This window comes from Cnephaeus nilssonii (genome assembly GCF_951640355.1).
Source record: "Cnephaeus nilssonii genome assembly, chromosome: 10".
Classification (NCBI taxonomy): domain Eukaryota; kingdom Metazoa; phylum Chordata; class Mammalia; order Chiroptera; family Vespertilionidae; genus Cnephaeus; species Cnephaeus nilssonii.
Genome location: NC_137081.1, coordinates 30,032,218 through 30,053,204, shown reverse-complemented (window position 1 = coordinate 30,053,204; position 20,987 = coordinate 30,032,218). Strand labels below are relative to the sequence as shown.

At 40.8% G+C, this 20,987-nt stretch overlaps 1 protein-coding gene across 10 annotated transcripts in view; it reads right to left on the bottom strand.

Moving 5' to 3' along the window:
• Positions 1-20,987, bottom strand: part of LOC307106285 (cell division cycle 5-like protein) — a 71,634-nt gene that overhangs the window by 30,125 nt on the left and 20,522 nt on the right. For 8 of the 10 annotated variants that reach the window (XR_013814104.1, XR_013814105.1, XM_079782636.1 and 5 more), the window contains exons 2-14: positions 20,322-20,481; positions 19,705-19,873; positions 16,809-16,892; positions 15,455-15,517; positions 12,185-12,286; positions 11,648-11,731; positions 7,244-7,369; positions 6,453-6,515; positions 4,844-4,921; positions 3,936-3,989; positions 3,170-3,253; positions 2,333-2,386; positions 1,639-1,722 (exon numbers count right to left, since the gene is read on the bottom strand). Coding sequence is in view for 7 of the 10 variants with exons in the window: in XM_079782636.1 (XP_079638762.1) it covers positions 1,639-1,722; positions 2,333-2,386; positions 3,170-3,253; positions 3,936-3,989; positions 4,844-4,921; positions 6,453-6,515; positions 7,244-7,369; positions 11,648-11,731; positions 12,185-12,286; positions 15,455-15,517; positions 16,809-16,892; positions 19,705-19,873; positions 20,322-20,481 (1,205 nt within the window). In the remaining 3 variants the exon portion in view is untranslated. The other 2 variants (XM_079782634.1, XM_079782635.1) reach the window with 2 other exon arrangements.

The following is a 20,987-nucleotide window of genomic DNA, read 5'->3' as shown; positions in this document are numbered from 1 at the left end:
ATGTGAGGCAATGTTTTGGGGGAGAGGTAGGGAAAAGAAGGAAGAGCTTTTCCTCTGTGCAGACAGGAAAACAAAGATAACTGATAAGTAGTATCACAATTGGCTTCTCCACCACAGTCTATCAGGCTGGCATCTCTTCTGACTCTCTTCCTCTATTCATTTGAAGACAGGACACTGGACACTGAAGGGAAGTAAGAAAATGACACGTAGTACATGATGACCAGGAACACACTTCAATGTGGTTATGCTGAATTATGTTCACAGCTCAGATGAGCTAGGGAAAAGTATGCCTACTCCAATGACTACACCTCACATACAACAGATACCTGTTTCTTTTTCTATCTAGCCATACCTCATTTTCTTATTACTTCTCAGTTTTTTTGCTCATTGCTCTGCCTTACACTTTCTGTCTCCATCCTGTTGATTTTGTGAGTTTCTCTGTCCTTGATTTCTCTTTTTAAATCAATGATACTGTTAATCTCTGTTTATTTTTATTTCTCTGTCCATTCTTTTTAGTTTTATTATTCTAGGTGTTTTTTATACTATAGAGCTAGCTGTATTTTTACCTCTCTGATTCTTTATGATTTTCATATTTTTGTCTACATCAAGATATTAATATATTAATATCCATACCAATATAGGTGGATATATATATATATATATATATATATATATATATATATATATAGTTGTTTGCTAAATAAGTTTTCTTGTATCAGGCACTGATACATTTCCTTGTGATTATGCCAGGTCCCTTGTACCTCCTCTTTGGACTTCGATCATTGAAATAGCCCTTATTTTCCTGCCTGTTACATGCAACACTCATCTTTTTTGACCCTTATAAATTTGTACATCAATTTCCTTATCCTAAAATGGGGATAGAAAGAATTAGCCTGCCTAGCCCTAGCTAGTTTGGCTCAGTGGATAGAGCATTGGCCCACAGACTGAAGGGCTCTGGTTCAATTCTGGTACCTTGGCGTGGGAGACAACCAATCCATGTGTCTCTCTCACATCGATGTTTCTTTCTCTCTGTCTCTTCCCCTCTCTCTAAAAACCAATGGAAAAGTACCCTCAGCTGAAGATTAATAACAGCAGAAGAATTAGCCTGACTAAATCTTAAGGATTTTGTGATGACAAAGTAAAATCTCATTTGCCAAAGTACTTTAAAATAACACCATATAATCCAATTACAATGTGATGGAAATCTTTAAAAACTATTCTAAAGTTTGAGAGTGGTTGATCTGAAACTTTTTATTTCTGTCTATTATTACATAGCAGGGCCAGTTCTCTTTTACCGTTACAAATGACATTAATGTGAACCAATGTAAATCTAAGATCTTAGTATTGGTGGGCATCACAGCAGGTATTTAAAAAGATGTTATCATTTTGCTATTTATTTCTTCTAAAACAGCAATGTATAATTATATACATTTATTCAATAGGGCTCATCCTGTTAAACATGAGTTTGTAATAATTTCCTGCCTCCTCCTATTTTCTAAAATGCTGAAAGGAGTTGCCAGGATTAACTGGATATAAGTTCTTCAAGACGCTCAGAGCAAAATGCATCTGGAATCAGTAGCTTTAATTTCAGATTCCTGACATTCGCAGACCAAGGCTTGGCATCTTAATCTTCGTTACCTGACCCATTTCTGAGGTCTGAACTAGAAGTTTCCTGAGGCTCTTCTCCGTTACTCAATTCTGAAGAGTCACCACTGCTGATCCCTGCAGAAAAAAATAAAATTCCATAACAGTCTCAGTCTGCGTCCTAGGAACCAATCCAGCATGGAATCTTCAAAAGAAAAATTGGAAAAAGAAAGCTGTGTAAGAGGGGTAGGAACATTCCTACTGGCAGGCCACCCTGTGGCTCCATCTGACCTGTTGGTCAAGGTTGCTCCGGGAACCGTCCCCAAGGTCAGGGACGACTTTGCCATGGAAGGCACTTCTTTTTGTCATCATTTCTTACATTTCTTAACCTTCCACTTATCTGTACATCTACTTCTACTCTGTTTTATCCAGGGGAACCATGTAAGCAACATTTTCTAGAAGTCAGAGCCTCCATCAGCTGGTTCTTAATGATCATGTGGAGCAGAGTATCCCTCCACCATAGAACTACTTTGTCCTTTATTTGAGTGACGAATATAAACTTGCATTGCTCATAATGCCATTGAACTTTTATACCAATTAGCTCCGTCCACCCAATGCAAAATGTATCATGTATATCACCTAAAATCCTAATAGTTTTTTTAAATGTAAAGGATATAACAAAAAATTGGCTGAAGCTTTTGTAGCAAAGAAAGCAATTTGTTACATCAAGAATTTTGATTGTTCTTACGTCTTTTCTTATTGCTCATCTTCCAAGCAGATTGGTTTCCAATATCTGGAGAATCTAGGAGGTAAGGGGAAACACAACTAGTACTCCATAATGGAAAGAGTTAAATCTTATGACTCCTCACATTGTAGAAGGTTTTGGAACATAAAGATGGGATGATTTTTATTTCTGTTTCTTCCCATCTAAAGGAAAGAGAGCAATACCAAATGGAGAAAAGACCCACATCCTTTAGCCCATGTGCAAAATCAATGTTAGAAAACCAACATTTTTTCATAGGCTGGCAGCTAACTAATTTGGCAGTGAATCTGGACTTAGCTGCCATGAGTCTATGTAAACTATTTATCACATTTGTGATTTTCCATAATTGTGAAGCTATTTCAAAAAATATCACTCTGTAGGCTAATATTGGGGGTCATCTGACCAAAGTTATAAATGGGATTTGATGGTAATAACCAGAAGCTGTTCCTTCTGTCAATAGAGAGTATGGCCAGAGTCCATTGAGGTTTGAACAAGTTTATGACAAAACTGAACAGTAGCAGACTGTCCCACTTTCTCTGCTCTGTGCAGAATAGCTGGTGAGTATGGGAACATCACAATGTGATCCACCACACTTGGGGGTCACATGTCTGAGAACATGGAATAAGATGAACTGCCATCCAACAAGAGCCATCCTTTTTGGTTAAGCCAGAATTATAATGTTTCCTTTCTTTGCAGTTTTTAAAGTGGCCACATGAGACCAAGGCAGGAGTGGGCTCCCTGGGCCACGGTGTGTGCTCAGAGAAACGGGAACCCTGAGCTCAGACTCCTGATGTTCTGGAGCCCAGCAATGGCAGGCCTCACCCTCCTCATCAGGACCACTCCTCGCTGTATAACTCCTGATTGCTGGGGGCGTCTCGTCATCAGAAGCCTCTTCATGATTTCTCCCTGCAGAAGGAACAAATGTCCCTTTGAAGGTCTCAGTGTATGAAAAGGAACCTAGAGAGGAAAACCTGGGAAGCTCTGAAAACCCAGGGCTAGAATGACCCTCCCTGAGACCTCCATGACCTGCCTTTTGCATTCATGTGACCTGTAGGTCAGTATTTTATCCCTCTCCTCTCCTGAGCCTGGGACTAAGCTATTTCACCCCAGTGGGCATCTCTGCTTTCTTTTGACCCTCTGTTTTCTTATACCGGATTTGCTTTCTCCTTTTACTTGTCTCTTTATGGATTTGTTGTTGTTGCTTTTTTAAAAAATCTGTATTCACATTTATTTTTAGCTCTGCTCCTCTCCCAGGGCTGTCTTGGAAATCTGGTATTGAAGAAGGCAGATCTCCCCATGGCTGCTTCCCAGAATGACTTTGTGAAATAGAGCCCTACCTGTATACCATCGAATCCTCCTAGGAATGTTTACTTGAGAAAAAATTCAAATTCTATTGTGTTTGAGTCTTTGACTCTTTGTACTTATATGTTATAGCCATTAGCCTAACTTATACAAAAGTTAAAATCCAAACCAGCTAAAATTAAAGCAAATTTATATTTTACTTTGAAGGACATAAAAAAGTTAGAATGAATATTTTGTAGAAAATACTGTTCATTTATAACTATGAAGAATTCTTATTTACTCTTACCATTTTCCGAAAGTCTTTTCATGCATGTAGGCGATTTTCTCAAATCCAGGGGCTCTGTAAAGTAGGAGGGAAGAAACAGCTATTTGTACAACAAAGTCTTACAAATTCTATGACAAGTCACATAGCAGATAGGGTTTATGATAATATTGATGTTGAGATGATCATTTTCCTCTTTTCTTCAATTGAATAAAGTTCTGGTGCCCATGGTCATAATGCTGGGCTCCTGCCCGGCTCTCCTTTTTACACTCCATGTGAATTTATAACCGACCCTTAAACTTTTTATGTCCAGTGTTCTCATCTATAATGTGGGGATAACTTAGTTACTCTATCTCCCAGTTAAGGTATTTGTGAAAACAAAACAAATCTTTATTCATAAAAGCCCTGTAAATAATCACAATGTAAGCCCACCACTAAACTATCATTTGGGTTTGAGAGTAGTTGGGCTGAAGCTATTTTTATGTAAATAAATAGCAGCACAAATTATTCTTTGAAGACTTTCTAAGTTGGGGACTAATGACAATACTGTCAATAAATACAGAAATGCTGTGCTTACTATGCTCTGTAGAATATAAAGCATGTGGGTAAAGACTACGTATATTATTTTAATTTTTCAGCATTAATAGATATGATAGTGTGTAGTAAAAAAGACAACCATTTGCTAGTGTATTATTTCTACCTTTTCAATATATCAATTGATTGGGCTCATCCAGTAAAACAACAGTTTATAATGCCTTTTTGCCCTCTTTCATATTCCAAAGGGTCAAAGAAGTTAAAAGCAGAAATTGTGCCCTAGAAGTAATAGAATCAATGCATATAGAGAATGTCAGAATAAGATTTATTAGGAAACAGAGCTCTGGATTTAGACTCTGGATATTTTTCATCCAGGAATGCAATCCGAACATTCTTACGTGATGCAATCTCATTACGTGATGCAATCTCAGGTGCTGAGCAGGTGGCTTCTTGGATCTCTCCTTCCTCATTTGATTCTAAGGAGTCAAGGTTATTGATCAGTGCAAAAAAAAAAAATAGTATTCTTTAGATGTCTCACTATGTAACCAAGAAACCGATTCAGCAGGAAATTCTCTAATACAACCTGAAAAATCTTGAAAACCCATGTATACCATGGCCTACACACAGGCTCACCTGGTCTGTCCCTCTAAGTCACCCGCCTTGTAGGTTAGTGATGCTCCATTCCTTGTCCCCGGAACAGAGACAAGTCACTAGCAAAGAGCCCCGCTGCTCTGTTTGAACCTTACTTTCCTACACCTCTCTCCTGTCTCTTACCCCTTCTCTTGTCATTTCACACTTCCTTTATTTGTTGTTTCTTTGTGGGGAGAGCTTGGAAATCTTGTGCTAAAGGTAGAGAGCCTCCGCACACCCAGATGCAACTTGAACTGTTTACAAGGCTGAGAAATAATCTTCTCTTGTGTCTGAGACGTAGACCCATATTGAAATGGCCTTTTAGAGCAGTTTGCTTACACTAACACATAAGTTAGAATGCATACTCCCTGAAAACTGAAGTACATTTACATTTTACTTTGATAAATCTAGTGATCAGTGGAATGAACATACTATTTGAAATACTGATCTTTTGTAACATCAAGACCAGGTAACATTTTTATTTTTTCTTAGATCTTTTCCTAGTGTGTTTTGCTAAATATCCTCTGAGAAAGTAGGAAGGGAAAACCAATCACCAGCCTGTGTACTAAAGAGCTGTAGTTTGTGACCATTTGTGCTGCTCATGGGATTGAGGAAACAACATTTTGTTAACCATTTCGAGCTCTTAATTTACAAAGGAAATAACACAGAATCCAGTAGCCTTGTCTTTCCCTTAATTTTCATGAGGCTTTGTAGATGAGCCCGAAAGGTTTATGTGATAGCATTTTCTCATCCAGTAACAAGGATAATAGTGTCCTTCCTCCTTAATCCCAAGGCTGTTGTAAAGGAAAAACTAAGACACTATTTGTAAAGGTCCTTTGAAAAATCACTCTATATATCATGACTTGCTGAAAAACTCTAAAATACACTTTGGGTTTCAGAATACTTTACTTGAAGTATTAATTTCTGCTAACACTAGAGAGCTGGATGAATTGCCTTCAGACATGATTCAAAGTTTGTAATCAGATGACAACATGACTGTCCAATTAAGAAATATGAGGTTTCTCTTCTCTATAGAAATTACTGTAGAAATCCAACAGTTTATAGTCATAACAAGTAGTTAGTGCTAGCTTATTTCTACTGTACAATCAATATAGAGTACATATGTTGACTATTAGGACCCATCAATAGATGTCATCCTCAAAAATACATATATCTTTATTTAATAATTATATATATCTAACTATTTCTTATCTTCCTGCATTTCCCAAAAAGGTCAAGGTAAAATGAATGCAGAGAATGGGATTGCAGGATAAACTGGATCTGTGGTACAGAATAAACTCAGAACTGATGTTTCAGGAGACAGTAGCTCTTAATTGAGGTTCCTGCAGCCCCATCCTTGAGTTCCCACCTCCTTACCAGGCCTCCTTCTTTGTTCCGAGGTGGAGGCTTTGGGGGACTCATCTTCATCACTGCTGATCACTGCACAGAAGGAGAAAAACCCCTTAGTGTCTCAGGATGGGGCCAAGGAGTCCATGGACAGAAGACCCCATAACGAGAAGCTAAGTTAACTCAGGTCTCCCTGGTCTGTACCCAAATGTGCAACCTGCAGGTTGCTCCAAGTCCTACCCAGAAGGTGGTGAAATTCATGCACAGAGAGCATCTTTGCTCATCCTGCAGCACTTCTTCCCCCCACCCTTACTCTATCTCCTACCTCTATCCTCAATCTACCTCCAATCCCCGCCCTCATTCCACCTCTTCTTTCATTCTCATTTTACTTCACTTTCCTCTTGGCTCAGCCCATTTCTCTTAATTATGCCTGTCTTTCTGGGGATGCTATCACTTTATACCTCTTTTTTTATTCATGCATTTCTTTCTCATTTCCTCTCAGAAGTATCTTGGCTCTGATTATTTTTTTCTTTTTAAAAATCTTTTGTTTTCTTGTTTCTTCATCTACCACCATACATTACTCTCTTATTTTAGAAATAGTTTCTCAGACATCAATTCTTATATATGCAATTTCAGTCTTTTGGCGTTTTTTCAATTCCTAGGAACACTCTTCTGCTAAAATCACTGGTAAGGTGCTGGTTCCCTCTTCTCCTGCCTCTGCCCAAGGTTACCTGAATCTCCTCGGTGGACCCTGGTGACATGTCCCAAACCCTTACACAGTATCTGGGATTCATATCACACATTCTTTCAGTCAGTCTTACCTATTATGTCAGATTTTTGGGTTTCCTTTTCAACATTTGGATTAAAAAATGGCTTTTCCTTCTTTATATCCACCAGACGTACAGAACAGGAATTTATTTGGATTCCATGGTTGGGTAGTTCTGCTCCTGAACAAAATTATAATAAATGAAGAATTTTATTTGTCTCCCACAAAGGGAGTGAGCACCGTCACTACAATCAACAAGCCCTTCTCCCTGTAATTCCACTCTAGGGAAAGTTACTCTCATCCCTCTCCTTTCAGCTGCTTGACTCTGTCTTTCCTTTATGCATCTCTTAACTATCATTGTTTTTTTACTGACTCGTCTCATTATTTGATGATGATGATTTTTTTTTGCTTTTTCAAAAATCGTATCTAATAAAAGAGTAATATGCAAATTAACCACCACTCACTACACCCACAAGCCACGCCTACCAGCCAATCAGGAGAGGGTATGCAAATTAACCTGACCAAGATGGCTGCGGCCACGGAGTGAACAGGAGGCTTGAGTTGTCCCCGGTGATGGAGGAAGCTAAGCTTTCCGCACACCCTGGCCAGCCCAGGCCTCCACTCAAGGCTACAAAGTTTCAATTATAGAAGATAAATAAATCCCAACAAAAATGGCGGCAGCCATGGAGCTGGAGAGAGCAGGAGGCTTGAGTTGCCCCTGGTGATGGAGGAAGCCAAGCTTTCCACACACCCTGGCTGGCCTAGGCCTCCACTCAAGGCTACAAAGTTTCAATTATAGAAGATAAATAAATCCCAGATACCAGGGCCTCTGCTTGGGCTGCCAGGGGGCATGGCCAGCCTGCAAACCACCACAGGCCCCTCGCCCAGGCTGCCCCATGCCCCAAGGGAACCCTCACCCTGATCCAGGACACCCTTCAGGGCAAATCAGCTGGCCCCCACCCGTGCACTAAGCCTCTATCCTATCTAATAAAAGAGTAATATGCAAATTGACCATCACTCTAACACACAATAGGGCTGCCCTCATGTGGTCAAAGATGGCTGCCACCATGGGGACACAAGATGGCCACCACAAGATGGCCAGCAGGGGAGGGCAGTTGGGAGGGACCAGGCCTGCAAGGAAGGGCAGTTGTGGGTAATCAGGCCAGCAGGGGAGGGCAGTTGGGAGGGACCAGGCCTGCAAGGGAGGGCAGTTGTGGGTAATCAGGCCAGCAGGGGAGGGCAGTTGGGAGGGACCAGGCCTGCAAGGGAGGGCAGTTGTGGGCAATCAGGCCAGCAGGAGAGGGCAGTTGGGAGGAACCAGGCCTGCAAGAAAAGGCAGTTGGGGGAGATCAAGCCTGCATGGGAGGATAGTTAGGGGTGACCAGGTCGGCAGAGGAGGGAAGTTGGGGGCAACTGGGCCTGCAGGAAAGGGCAGTTGGGGAGGACCAGGCCTGCAGGGGAGGGCAGTTAAGGGTGACCAGGCCTGCAGGGGAGGGCAGTTAGGGGTGACCAGGCCTGCAGGGGAGGGAAGTTAGGGGCAAACAGGCTGGCATGGGAGCAGTTAGGCATAAATCAGTCTGGCAGGGGTGTGGTTTTGGGGTGATCAGGCTGGCAGGCAGAAGCAGTTAGGGGCAATCAAGAAGTCAGGAGGCGAGCAGTTGGGAGCCAGCAGTCCTGGATTGTGAGAGGGATGTCCCAGATTGGAGAGGGTGCCGGCTGGGCTGAGGGACACCCCCCCACCCATGCACGAATTTCGTGCACCGGGTCTCTAGTAAGAATAATAATCACTGTAAACATACCTGGATAAAAATGGGTAAATCATGTATTTTGAATTATTATAGAGGAAGCATATCTGAGTAACCATAACTTTGGTCAAGTAATAGAAGATTGACAGGCTACCCCGGAAGCCTCTTAGTGATGACTGTCATTAACTGTTCCTTCCAATTTTGCTCAAGTTAACCATCGCTTTGACTTTCAATATTATGGATAATTAAGTTTGTCAGTTCTATAGTTTATATAAATTTGTATAAATGGAACCATGTCTTCTCTATGTCTCTGCCTCTCTGCCATTTAGTTGTGGGGATTTGACTTATTTTTTCAACATTATGTGTGTTAAAGTCATTTGTATTTACTTTGCATATTTATTTTCACTGCTGTATAGTATTCTGTAATATAAACTATCCATTAAAAATAAAACCATTAAAAGATTATGCCAAACTGTTTTCCAAAAGCATGTGTAAAGGCAGAGATTTAGTTGTGAGAGCATGGCAAATTCAAGTAACTAAAAGGAGTTTTTTTTTCAATGGGAAGGTGGCATGAAAGAAGGGGAAATATGAAGCTGTGGTAGGTGTCCTTTAATCCCCATAGCTTGCAGTATTGACCTAATACTGAGGGCCACAAGATAATATTGGGTTTTAAACAGTAGAGCTATATGACCTTGTTTGAATTTTTGAAAGGTCGGTTGAGCTGAAGTGTGAAGAATGAATCTGAAGGAAGCAAGATAGGAAAAAGGAGCCCAGCAGGAGACTGTTCCTCTACTGAAGTGAGAAGTGAAGGGGGTCTGGATTAGAGTAGTGTGCTGGGTATGAAAAAATGGAAAGGTTGGAGGAGATTTTTAAAAGTTGGAATTGACAGAAGTGGCAAATAAAATCATGGTTATTTTAATCCACTACGCTTTGGAACTGTTTGTCACTCAGCAGTAGATAAGTGATACAGCCTCCAGTAGAGATGTTCATTAGATCTTCCCATCAAGAGCTTCAGGCACTTGATCAAATGAGCATAGGTCAGGTCTGGGCTGGAGATGTGTGTTTGGAAATCAATAGATCATAAATGGTGACTGAAGCCATGGAAAGAATGAGATATCTGAAAAGAGGCCATTAAAAAAAATTATCTTTTTAAATTAAATCCATACAACCCCACAAAACACTGTCCTCAGAGAGACGATGTATTAGATACTAAACTGATAAAAAAAAGATACTGCACTTGATCTTAGTCAAAAGGCCAAGAAGCGATAGGAGGCCTATTTTTATCTGAGAATGTTCCAGGGCCCTTTTGATAATTGTGGACACCTTAACTTCTCAATGGTATTATGAACAGCCTCTGGTATCTTTTTACCTGTGACTGTCTCTCAAATAAAACAATATCTTGATGTGTCTGCTCTCTCTCTTTATTTGGTCATCTTTCTACCAGTTTTTTATTCATTGTTCTTTACTCATTCTTTACATAGTTTCATTTGTGTCTCCCTCAATTTTTCTATGTACTGGCATTTCCTCTGTGTCTTTCTTTCTTCATATTCTTTTCCTTCACATTTTTATGTCTTTCTCTCAGGGCCCAGCAGGGTCTAGGCTCTAGGGTGATGCAAATGAGGTGCCCAAGACACAAGAAGGTACTGAGTGAGATCCTCCTTATCTGTCACCTCAGATTTCCCTTGCCTCATTCTAGATCTAGCCCTGCTATCCTCTAGCTCAGTGGTCGGCAAACTGTGGCTCGCGAGCCACATGCGGCTCTTTAGCCCCTTGAGTTTTTAGCAAAGGCCAGCTTAGGAGTACCCTAATTAAGTTAATAACAATGTACCTACCTATATCGTTTAAGTTTAAAAGAATTGGCTCTCAAAAGAAATTTCAATCGTTGTACTGTTGATATTTGGCTTTGTTGACTAATGAGTTTGCCGACCACTGCTCTAGCGGATTTTTTAGTTCCTACATTCTCTGTTTGGTTCCTGCTTTCTTCCATTCTATCCCTGTTTTTAATTGGTAATGGGACCTGTGTATGCCTCTTCTGTATCAATTTTGTCTTTCCATGTATTTCCCTCATCTCAAGCATTCAAATCATCACCAAAGTTGTCCCCTATGATTTTGTGCACTGCATAAAATCCCTCCACCTGCCACTTCATTCGAAAGGTCCTTCACCTGGCTTCCTTAGTCGAAGATCTAACCAGCAGCATTACCCATGACTTCCATGTTTCTGTTATAAATTCTAAAAGTGAAGTGCAGACACAGGGGCTTAAGGGCACGAGGAGGAGGGGTACGGGGGGTAATGGGGGAATAAGGACACATATGTAACACCATAATCAATAAAGAAATTTAAAAAAAAGTGAAGTGCAGCTTATTTCTTTTACACCAACTCCACAACATGGCACTGGTTGGATTCCATGTCAATTTATGTGAACTCTATCTCACTCTTATACATTGTTGTTTGGTGTTCCCAGTCAACCTTCTCCATAGTTTCTCTCTTTGCATTTTTTTTCCAGGGACAACCCTTTATCAAAGACTGCGTTCTCTTTCTCCCTGGCCTTTCCCACCTGTTAAAAACAGCTAGAGGCTGTGCACAAGGCTGTGTGTCTTGTGTGGTGTTTAGATGGGTGGGGGAGATGGTTACTATGGGAGAACAAAGGAAAGCTTTTGCTCTCATAGAAAAACAAAGATATACTTAGATCATTGGTAAGGTAGGTAATAATTACTTTCTTCATCAGAGGGCAATGGGCTGGGTATCTCTAGTCTTGCATTTCCATTATTTCCTTGGATGGGTACTTGCTCGTAGGACTCTGAAATAAAAAAAAAAGACAACAGCTGAGCTCCCACAGAGCCTTACTCTGCCTATTACCCTTTTGTTGCACCTCACCGACTTCTCCTTTCTTCTCCTGTTCCTACTTAGAGCCTGACTGCATATATTGCCACTTTAACTCAGTGAAAGTGTTTGTGTTTCATTGATTCCACGGTAAATCTCTCCCTGACTTATTTTGACTTTTGTTTCTGTCTATCTTCCCCAATGAGGCTCTGCAGCTCTTCTCCCTTTGTCTCTTATCTTAGTATTTCTCTTTTTCTCCAGATCTCTCCTATCAATATATCAAGATCCATTTCTGCACTCTGCGTGTCTATGTGATTTCCCTCTTTTTGTTAATAAGTGTCTCCTTGAGTCGTACCTTACTTCATTCTCTGCCACCAGCAAATGCCCCTTGTCCTCTCCACATTCATCAAACCCAGCCATTCAGGCTTACCTGCTGACTCAGTCTCTTGGGCACATTGTTCATTCGCTTGTTGGCTTATCTGTCCTCTTTCACAACGGTGCTCTGACAGTCCATTTTCAGGTGGAGATGTACCTAAACCACGTTTTGATTAATAGATATTTTATTTGCTTTGAGCATCAATCAGGGTCCAACAGGAAAATATAAAGCTCTCTAAGCCTTTGGAGCAGAGGGAATTTAATCCAGGTGGCTAGTTATACACCTGGTGGAAGAGCTGGCAATTCCAAATTGAAGAAGAGTCAACAGGAAGCTGTGGGAGGGACCAAGGGTGAACTCATGTGTCCAGTAACTGGGTAGGTAGAAGCTGGACCATGACTGGCCTGCTTGGTGGGAGGTAGAGTCATGGGAGATGCAGCTATTGAGAGAATTGCTGCCCAAGACAGTGATGGGGAAATACCATGCTTCTCCCTTGCTTTCACTCTCCACTCTCTTGCTGGTGTCTCCCAGTTTAGGAATCCAGCAGGAAAATGTAGCAAGAGACCTAGTAAGCAAGGCTGCAGGGGTCTGTGGCCAGAGATAGAGGGCAGAGCAGAGCAGAAGCCCATAAGGAATGAGTCTCTGAGTAAACCACCCAGGACCAGTGCACCCTCTTCCCTATGGTGAGCCTCCTTGGTTCATTATTGGTTCCATTGACCAATCCCACTCTTTTCCTCCCAACCTCAATAGTTGTATGAATTGGTAAATATTTTTTTTCAGTGCAGTTTGGATTTTTTCATTTAGTGCTATTTTCTAAGCAAAGTAATTTATGTAAAGGGTGATTTAAAAATAATTCCCCTAATTTTAATACAGAATGTGAATCCTGGTGCATTTTAATGCCACATCTACAGTTCCTTAGTGCCTCCTCCTGGGTTGGTAAGCATGAGACACAGCCCTTCCCTTGCCTATGCATGTCACAGTCAACCATCCCTGCTTATTGTGCATCATTTGGGTTGTAGGTTGAAATCCTTCTCTTTATTTTTATTTTAAAAAATTTTTTAGAATTTATCTTTGAAATTGCTCTCTTTATACTAGTATACATTGTTCCCAATCATTAAGATGCTCTGGGATTTTATTTCCAAACAAGTTTGCCCTCAGACCACATTGGGGGTCATAATGTCATTGCATCCTCCCCCGACATCCTACACACACACGCACACACACACACACACACATGCACACACGTGCACAAATGTACACACACACAGAATCCCTTCCCTGCTCATTACTCCTCATAATTCTTTCCTTTCACCCTTCCTATTCCCACCAGCAGGATCAGTGGCTAATGGCTAATATGGATTCATATACTTTAAAAGATTTTTAAATTCAGCTTTTTGAGCAAATATGATTTGCTAAAAGTATAAATATGCTTTCAAAAATAACCCTGAGAAGTTTTTCTTTTATAAAAATGTATTGCTAATTTGAATATCCTTTCTTAAATAACACTTCCCACTGGAAGCTACACTGCAATGCCTTCCATAGTGAATTTTCCTGAATCTCCTCCCTGTCACTCATTTCCAAAGGAGAGTCATGCAAACAAACACATGATACTTCTTATAGACTAGTGTGCTCTAGGGTACAGAACCTGAGGCCCTCAATTTATTTTCCTGGCCCTGAGATTGGTATTACTGTTATCACTGCTTTTCCAAATATCCTAGTTTACTGTAGTAGTTAAAAGGTTAGACTCTGGCACTAGATACAAATAATAATGATCATTAAACATAGTGATATTAACACATGCATGGAACACTGATGAGTACCAGGCATGATTGTGAATACTTTACATGACATAACTTGTTTAAAATCCATCACCCTGTGAAGTAGGTACTATTATCACCTCCATTTTTTATTTTATTATTATTATTATTCTTAATTTAGAGAATCATTGATTGACTGCCTCCTGCACGCCCCCTATTGGGGATTAAGCCCACAACCTGGGTATGTGCCCTTGGCCGGAATCAAACCTGGGACCCTTCAGTCCATAGGCCAACATTCTATCCACTGAACCAAACTGGCTAGGGCAATCACCTCCATTTTATAAATGATGAAACTGAGGTACAAAGATGGAAATCCACTTCCCAAGGTCACAGGGAAGAATTTGAAGCCAGCTGTGGGTCACCAGAGTTCCTGTTCTGACACCGCCCTAAGGCAGAGGTCAATCCCTAGTCTCAGTGGCCAAACTTGCACAAATAGCCAAAGTCTCAGCTCATTCTTTGTTCTCTGACAAATGTGGTTGATACACCATCACTGTATTTTTTAAATTCTCACCTGAGGACATGTTCATTGATTTTAGAGGAAAAAAAAAGGAGAGAGAGAGAGAGAGAGAGAGAGAGAGAGAGAGAGAGAGAGAGAGAGAGAAGAGAGAGAGAGACACTGAGAGAGATTGAGAAAGAAATTGGTTGCCTCCTGTATGTGTCCCAATTGGGAACTGAACCAGCAACCTAGGTATGTGCTCTGCCAGGGAATTGAACCCTCGACCTTTCCATGTACAGGATGATGCTCCAAGCAACTGAGCCACACTGGCCAGAGTGATGTACCATCATTTTAAGTGTTTGAGAAGTTTAAATAAAATATTGCCTATATCACTATAAGGGATATTATGACTGATCAGAAAATTAACTCTTTATAATTAATATCTTAAATTTATAATATTTTAAATCATTTAATACCATTATTAGGAGTGTTATAGATTAAGGGAAGGTCAAGAGTTGTAAACAGTGGCTATTGATTGCGAAATTACCAAAGTACTTTTTTAGAGGCTGGTCAGGTGTTTGGAGGGCAGCTCCAGGCCTGCTGCCCCAGAGATGATGAGAGAGGGTTTGCTCAGGAGGCACATGGCATCCATGGTCCTGTGTGAGGGACCCAACAGGTGAGAGGCCCTGGCCCAGAAGAAACACACTTATCACCCCTACCTTACCAACCTTGCTACAGTGCTGGCCACAGCTGGATGTGACATCAAAGCAAGCCTGCAGCTAGATTCAAGCAAGACAGAGGCAGAAAACTGCGAAGCCAGGTGCATGGGCAATAGGTCCAGGCCTAGGTTGTCAGGAGCTGGCAGTAAGTGCATTTAAAGAATATGGAAGGAGCAACCTTCCCAGGCAACTAGGAAAATGAAGACTCTGTTATCTAAATCCTTGAAGAAATTGAAGAAGCAAAGATGGACAATTCTGGGTGATCAGTACTGAAAAGAAGCAGCCCTCCCACCATAGCACCTGCCAGATGGGACAAGAACTGCAAAGGGTCACAGAGCAGTCAACAGGAACAGACCATTGTAATTTGAGAGACGTGAGCAGATCCAGGTCAGGTTTTGATATGAATTTTCACCAGTGCCTGTGGGGGAAAAATGGGAAGTTTATTTCAGAAATGTCATTTTCCCATAATTCCCCTTTAATTGTTATAAAGTAGGAATGGAGGATGCCCTCCCTCAGGTATCAATACAGTGCCCACCTGGACCTGGAGGATTCCACCCCATTCTTATAGTCAGACCCAAATCCCCCTTTGGACTGGAAGCGCCTTGGCCTGTCCATCTCACTAAGTGTTTTCCATGAGCACCTTAGGTGACTGGCAATGGCTTTTCATGTCAGCCATGGCCATAGTGAACCTGTTTTTGTTCCCACAGCTGCCCCTGACTGGTGGCCTTGCTGTAGTTCCTACAAAATCCTGGTGCCTCATTGCACCCTCTTTGCACCATACCCTCCTTCCCCATGTCTGTTTCTCTCTTGTTGGCCTTTTGATGAGGTTCAGTGTCTGACTCTCCTGTACTCCTTCCAGCTCCTAGTATTCTTCTTTCTGTGTTTCTCTCTGTATATATTTCCCTATTTTTGTTTCATGCTTCTGGTTTTTCCATGAGATTATCTGGGTGTGTGCAGGGTTAAGAACACAGGCTCTGGGTTCAGAATGCCTGAGTTCATCTTGCTCATTTGACCCCAGTCCAACTACACATACAACCAGCCAACTACACATAGATTTTAGTCTCCTAATTGCAGAAAGAGTACATACATAATACTAACTTCTAATGGCAGCTGTGAGCACTAAGTCCACAACTGTCAGAGTAAATGTTCAATAAGTGAGCTCTTAATAATATGGTTGTTTTATTGTGTCCTTTACCCCTTCTGTCTTTCATTTTCCCTCCTTCTTCTTCTCTCATAATATGCACATTTCCTATCTTATTTCTATTACTGCCCATCTCCTTGAATATTCCTGCTCTTGAACAGCATCCCCCACATTTAAATCAGCCCCTTCTTCTGTCATTATCAAGGATCTCCTCTGTGATGTTGACCTAGGGTCCGTAGTTCCTAACCCTATATAGCTTCACACTGATCTTCTCCTACAGGTTCTCTCTAAATCACAATTACTTCCAGGTTAGCATTGTCTTTAAATCTGGTTTCCTGACACATTGCGTTCCTGTTCATTTGTCTTGTTTATTGAGCCAACGGTATCTTGTCATAGCTCCTCCTCCAGGATCAGTATCTGGTAAGATGCTCATATAAACAGCACTCCCTGCCTTCTCCATGCTCCTCAACAGTTCTTCTCTGATTCCCAAATTCCACCAGGACTCAGGGCCCATCTCCCATTCTCCTTTCCACTTCAGATGAGAATCAGCTTTTATGTTTGCAATCACCTTGTTCAAGACTTAGTTGGGTGTTAGGGTCCTCCACACTCTCTTCTCCATCATTTTCATGGAAACAAATGTTCTCATGGATTGCTGAGAAGATGGAGAGAAAAGACACTTAGAGATTTCCATCAGAGACCAGGGACATCATCCCAAATTTACGTGTTTAAGAATTTCTAGCCCTTGGGTCACTCAGAGCTCAATGGGACTCCATCCTCATGGTAAAGTTCTCCATCATTGCTGGGACAGAAAAAAGAACCCCAACAAGCAACTATATTTCAAATACAGAAAGTAGCCACTCAAATGTCAGGAAAAGGAATTGTGAAAATATAGTAAAAAAACATATGGTTGGGAAAAAATATCAAAATAAATACTGGAAGTTAAGTGTGTTTTCGGAACTGTTCCAAGTGTAATGAAGAAACAGAGGGGTTTCTCAGTAGAAGGACTAGGATCCTAGAGAGATCCTTGTGGTGAAGAAAAAGCCCAACAGCTTTAAAGATGGGCTTGAAGAAGAGAAGGGTTGGACTTAATTGGGTCAGGGAGGATGAGTTTTTCCCAAAGAGATAGACCAGAGGACACTGGTGGAATTAGACAGACCTCCTGGGGGATTGATTTCAGAAATAAAGGAAGGACACCGAAACTGCAAGCAGGGAATGAAAATTTCAGCACTGGAGGATGCCTCTAGATTTCTGGACCAAGGGCAGGAGGCTGCAGTGAGGAGGGACTAGAGCATTAACCTAGGGCCCCTGCATGTAGATGACAAATAAATGTAAGGAGGAAGTACATAAACCAAGAAGTCTGGGTGTGAGTGTCTATGGGGAGTCCAGGGAGGGATGAGGCACTGTGGAAGGAAATGAAGGCTACCTTAGTCCAATAATGGGAGCTCCTATTGGGACCATGCCTGTTGGTTGGTAGATGAACAAGACAGTGGGAACCACAGATGCCTTGTCATTCCAGGACATGGCTATAAATCCAGGAAAAATCAGATGGAAGATAAGAAGAGAACATAGGGCTTAAAGCCCAGAAATGAAGGTAACCTATGGGCAGGTGTTCTGATAAGGGGTTGAGCGGATCTCTGAATGGATGAAGTTCATCATCTCCAGGCAGCAGGAGAGTGTCACACCCCAAACCACAACCTTTAGCTTCTTGAATTTTGGGTTGTTGACCTGTAGCTACATGGGCAGCAGAATATGGGATGTGGAAGCTGCAGCCTTCCTCAGAGGCAGGTGGGCAGCTGCTGGTGTACATGTGGGTCACCCCAGAATGGGGAGCCTTAGAAACCGAGGCATGTGATTTGGGTGCTAGGCCCTGGGGAGGGAAGTTCCTGAACTCCATGGAGAGGATCAGAGACCCTAAGATGTAGGTAGTAAAGGTAACTGCCATTCCTGTCTTACCCATGTCTTGGGACATGGTTACAAATATAATATTGACTTGAAATTTGTGACTAGGTATTTGACATCCTTTATCTCTTTTCTGACTAAATGACGCTGTAAAAACGACTTTGTTCTTTATTACATAAGACTGCTATTGATACAATTCAATAAGCCACATGCTTCATACCTACTTTAAACTATTTCCTTGTTTACAAACCTCTTAGTATCTCTTTATTGCCTACTTATACGCTTCAAATTGCTTAGCTGTATATACTAAACTTTGTAAAATCATCTTCAAACTTATCTCTCTTGAATTAGCTCCCACAGTCTGCTTCTCACTCTCTGATTGAGCCAAATCAAATTTGTCCTTGTTTTGAAGACATACTAGTCCTTTTCACAATCATGTCTGATCACATAGCATCCACCCTCTTAGGACATATGACCATTTTTCTTGTAATATCTCTATCTCTTATCTGGAGAACTCCATTGAGCCTACATCGGAATAAAAAGTTCACTTAGGTAAGTAAATTATCTCTATCTATCTATCTATCTATCTATCTATCTATCTATCTATCTATCATCTATCTATCTATCTATCTATCTATCTATCTATCTATCTATCTAGATACAGTAGAGAATTCTCTTAACTGGGTACCATTAAAAAGTATAAATTATGTCTTCTTAGAAAATCATACCTCCTTGAGAATCATACCTGTAGTGTTATATAGCATCAAAAGTAGTCCCTGGGAGAGCAATAGGTTTTGTGATTCTATGACTAATGTGTGTTTCACCCATTGTGAAGAAAATTAATAAAACAATTTCTTGTTCTTTAAGAGCAAATTTGACTTTGGGTTAAATTTCTTGCTTATTACTCTGGACTCTTGATGAAGGTGGCCTCTCTTCTGTGTCACTAGGCCAAGACTGAGCTTATGATAAAAAATGACCTGTGACTGTAGGTAGATAAATTATATGTATACTAGGAAGGACTATATGTGAACTATAAGCCATTTATGATCTTCCTTCAATGTAGTGACTCTTATAACTCAGCTCTTCTTTGTGGGGTCCCTGAAAGTTACAACTACAGAGTTGTTACATGAGATGTTGACTCCCATGGGCATGATATGGCCAAATCACAGTGGATCCCACAACTAAGCTGTCACTAGTGATGGGTGGTAGTCAACTTGGTGGACTGTTGTGTGGACAGCTTCAAGGGGTCCACAGAAGAGCAGCAACTGATGCTGCCCTGTTGGGATGCTGAGTTTCCTGTCATTTGTCTTTCTAAGTAGGTCTCGTGCTACCATGGCTCTGGTTGTCCTGTGACCCTAAATGCCTAGTTAAGCAGACCTGCAGATGGGTGTTTATATTGTAGCCATTTTATCAAAAACTTTGAGAGGCTCATGATATGTTTGTTTTCTTAACTGCTACATCCCTACTGCCCAGCACTGTGAGTGGTACATAGTAGGAGCTAAATATATACTTGTCAAAAAAAAGTTATTCCTGTACAGCAAGAGATAGAGAATAAACCTAATTACCCTTTTCAAAGCTTTTATAAATGTCATTTAAGTCAGGGTATTCCTGTTTGTTGGTCTCACTGAACAATGCTTCCAGGAGTGGCAGGTCAAATGTCTTCTCCAGTTTTTCGAGCACATTGTACACCACTCTCTGTACAGGGACCAGATTTCTACAAGATTCTTGACAATCCTAAAAATAATAAATGGAGAAAATATAAATATGAACTTCAAAGTTACAGAAGAGCCCTAGAAAGTGATTTTTGTTGTTGCTAATCCTCACCAGAGGATATTTTTTCCCCCATTGCTTTTCAGAGAGAGTGGAAAGGGTGGGAGGGATAGGGAGAGGGAGAAAGAAAAAATCATTGATGATACATCGACTGGTTGCCTCCCGCAGGAGTCCTGACTGGGGCTGGGAACCTGCAACCCAGGTACGTGCCCTTGACCAGGAATCAAACCTGCGACCCTACAATGCTCAGGGAAACACTCCAACCTTTGAGCCAGTCAGGCCAGAGCTAGAAATTGATTTTGTTGTAAATGCGTTACAATTTCCCTGCATAGGTATTCTCTCATGTAAAATTTAGAATTGCTATATATTTGTACGGCTACTAAGTCATTGTAACATAATAAACCTCACTTACTTCATACATTTTATTGGTGATGAGTTCACGGTCACGAAGAATCTGAAGGAAAGGAAATTCCTTTTTTATTGCTCTTGAAATCTCCACCTTATGTTTTTTGAAGTGCGTGAATATAATATTGTAGATAAAACTGTCTATGCTCTGATCTTCTGTGGACATCCTAGGGAGAAGGGATACCATGTGAAAATGGTTATCAAGATTCTGAGATGCTTGTGGAGGTGGTTAAGAGAAATATCACACTGCGTTATAAAACTAGTTCATAACTGAAAAGTTATGGCTTGATAATGATATAGAATAAATTTAGTATTTCACAAGAATATCACCATTTCTTCTGGGACTTCTGCTTTATGTTGTTATAAATCTACCTCTGCTTTGTTATATATGTGAATTTTTTTTATGTATCTAAACTTCAGAAATTGTTGTTGTTTCCAGTGAAAGTAATTGTAAACCTGAGTCTGTAATTCTGGTTCTTAGTTGATCATTTTATTACTATGATAACAATGTTTTAGTCAATATCTTATATTTCTAAATGTTATGAAGACTCATAACATATTTTTGTCAAACCAGAAAAGTACCCAGTAGGCATATACACATCAGGTAATAATAATGTCACATTATTGTTTTAAATTCCTGCAAGAAAATGTTTCTGGTTAAGGATGGGAGATG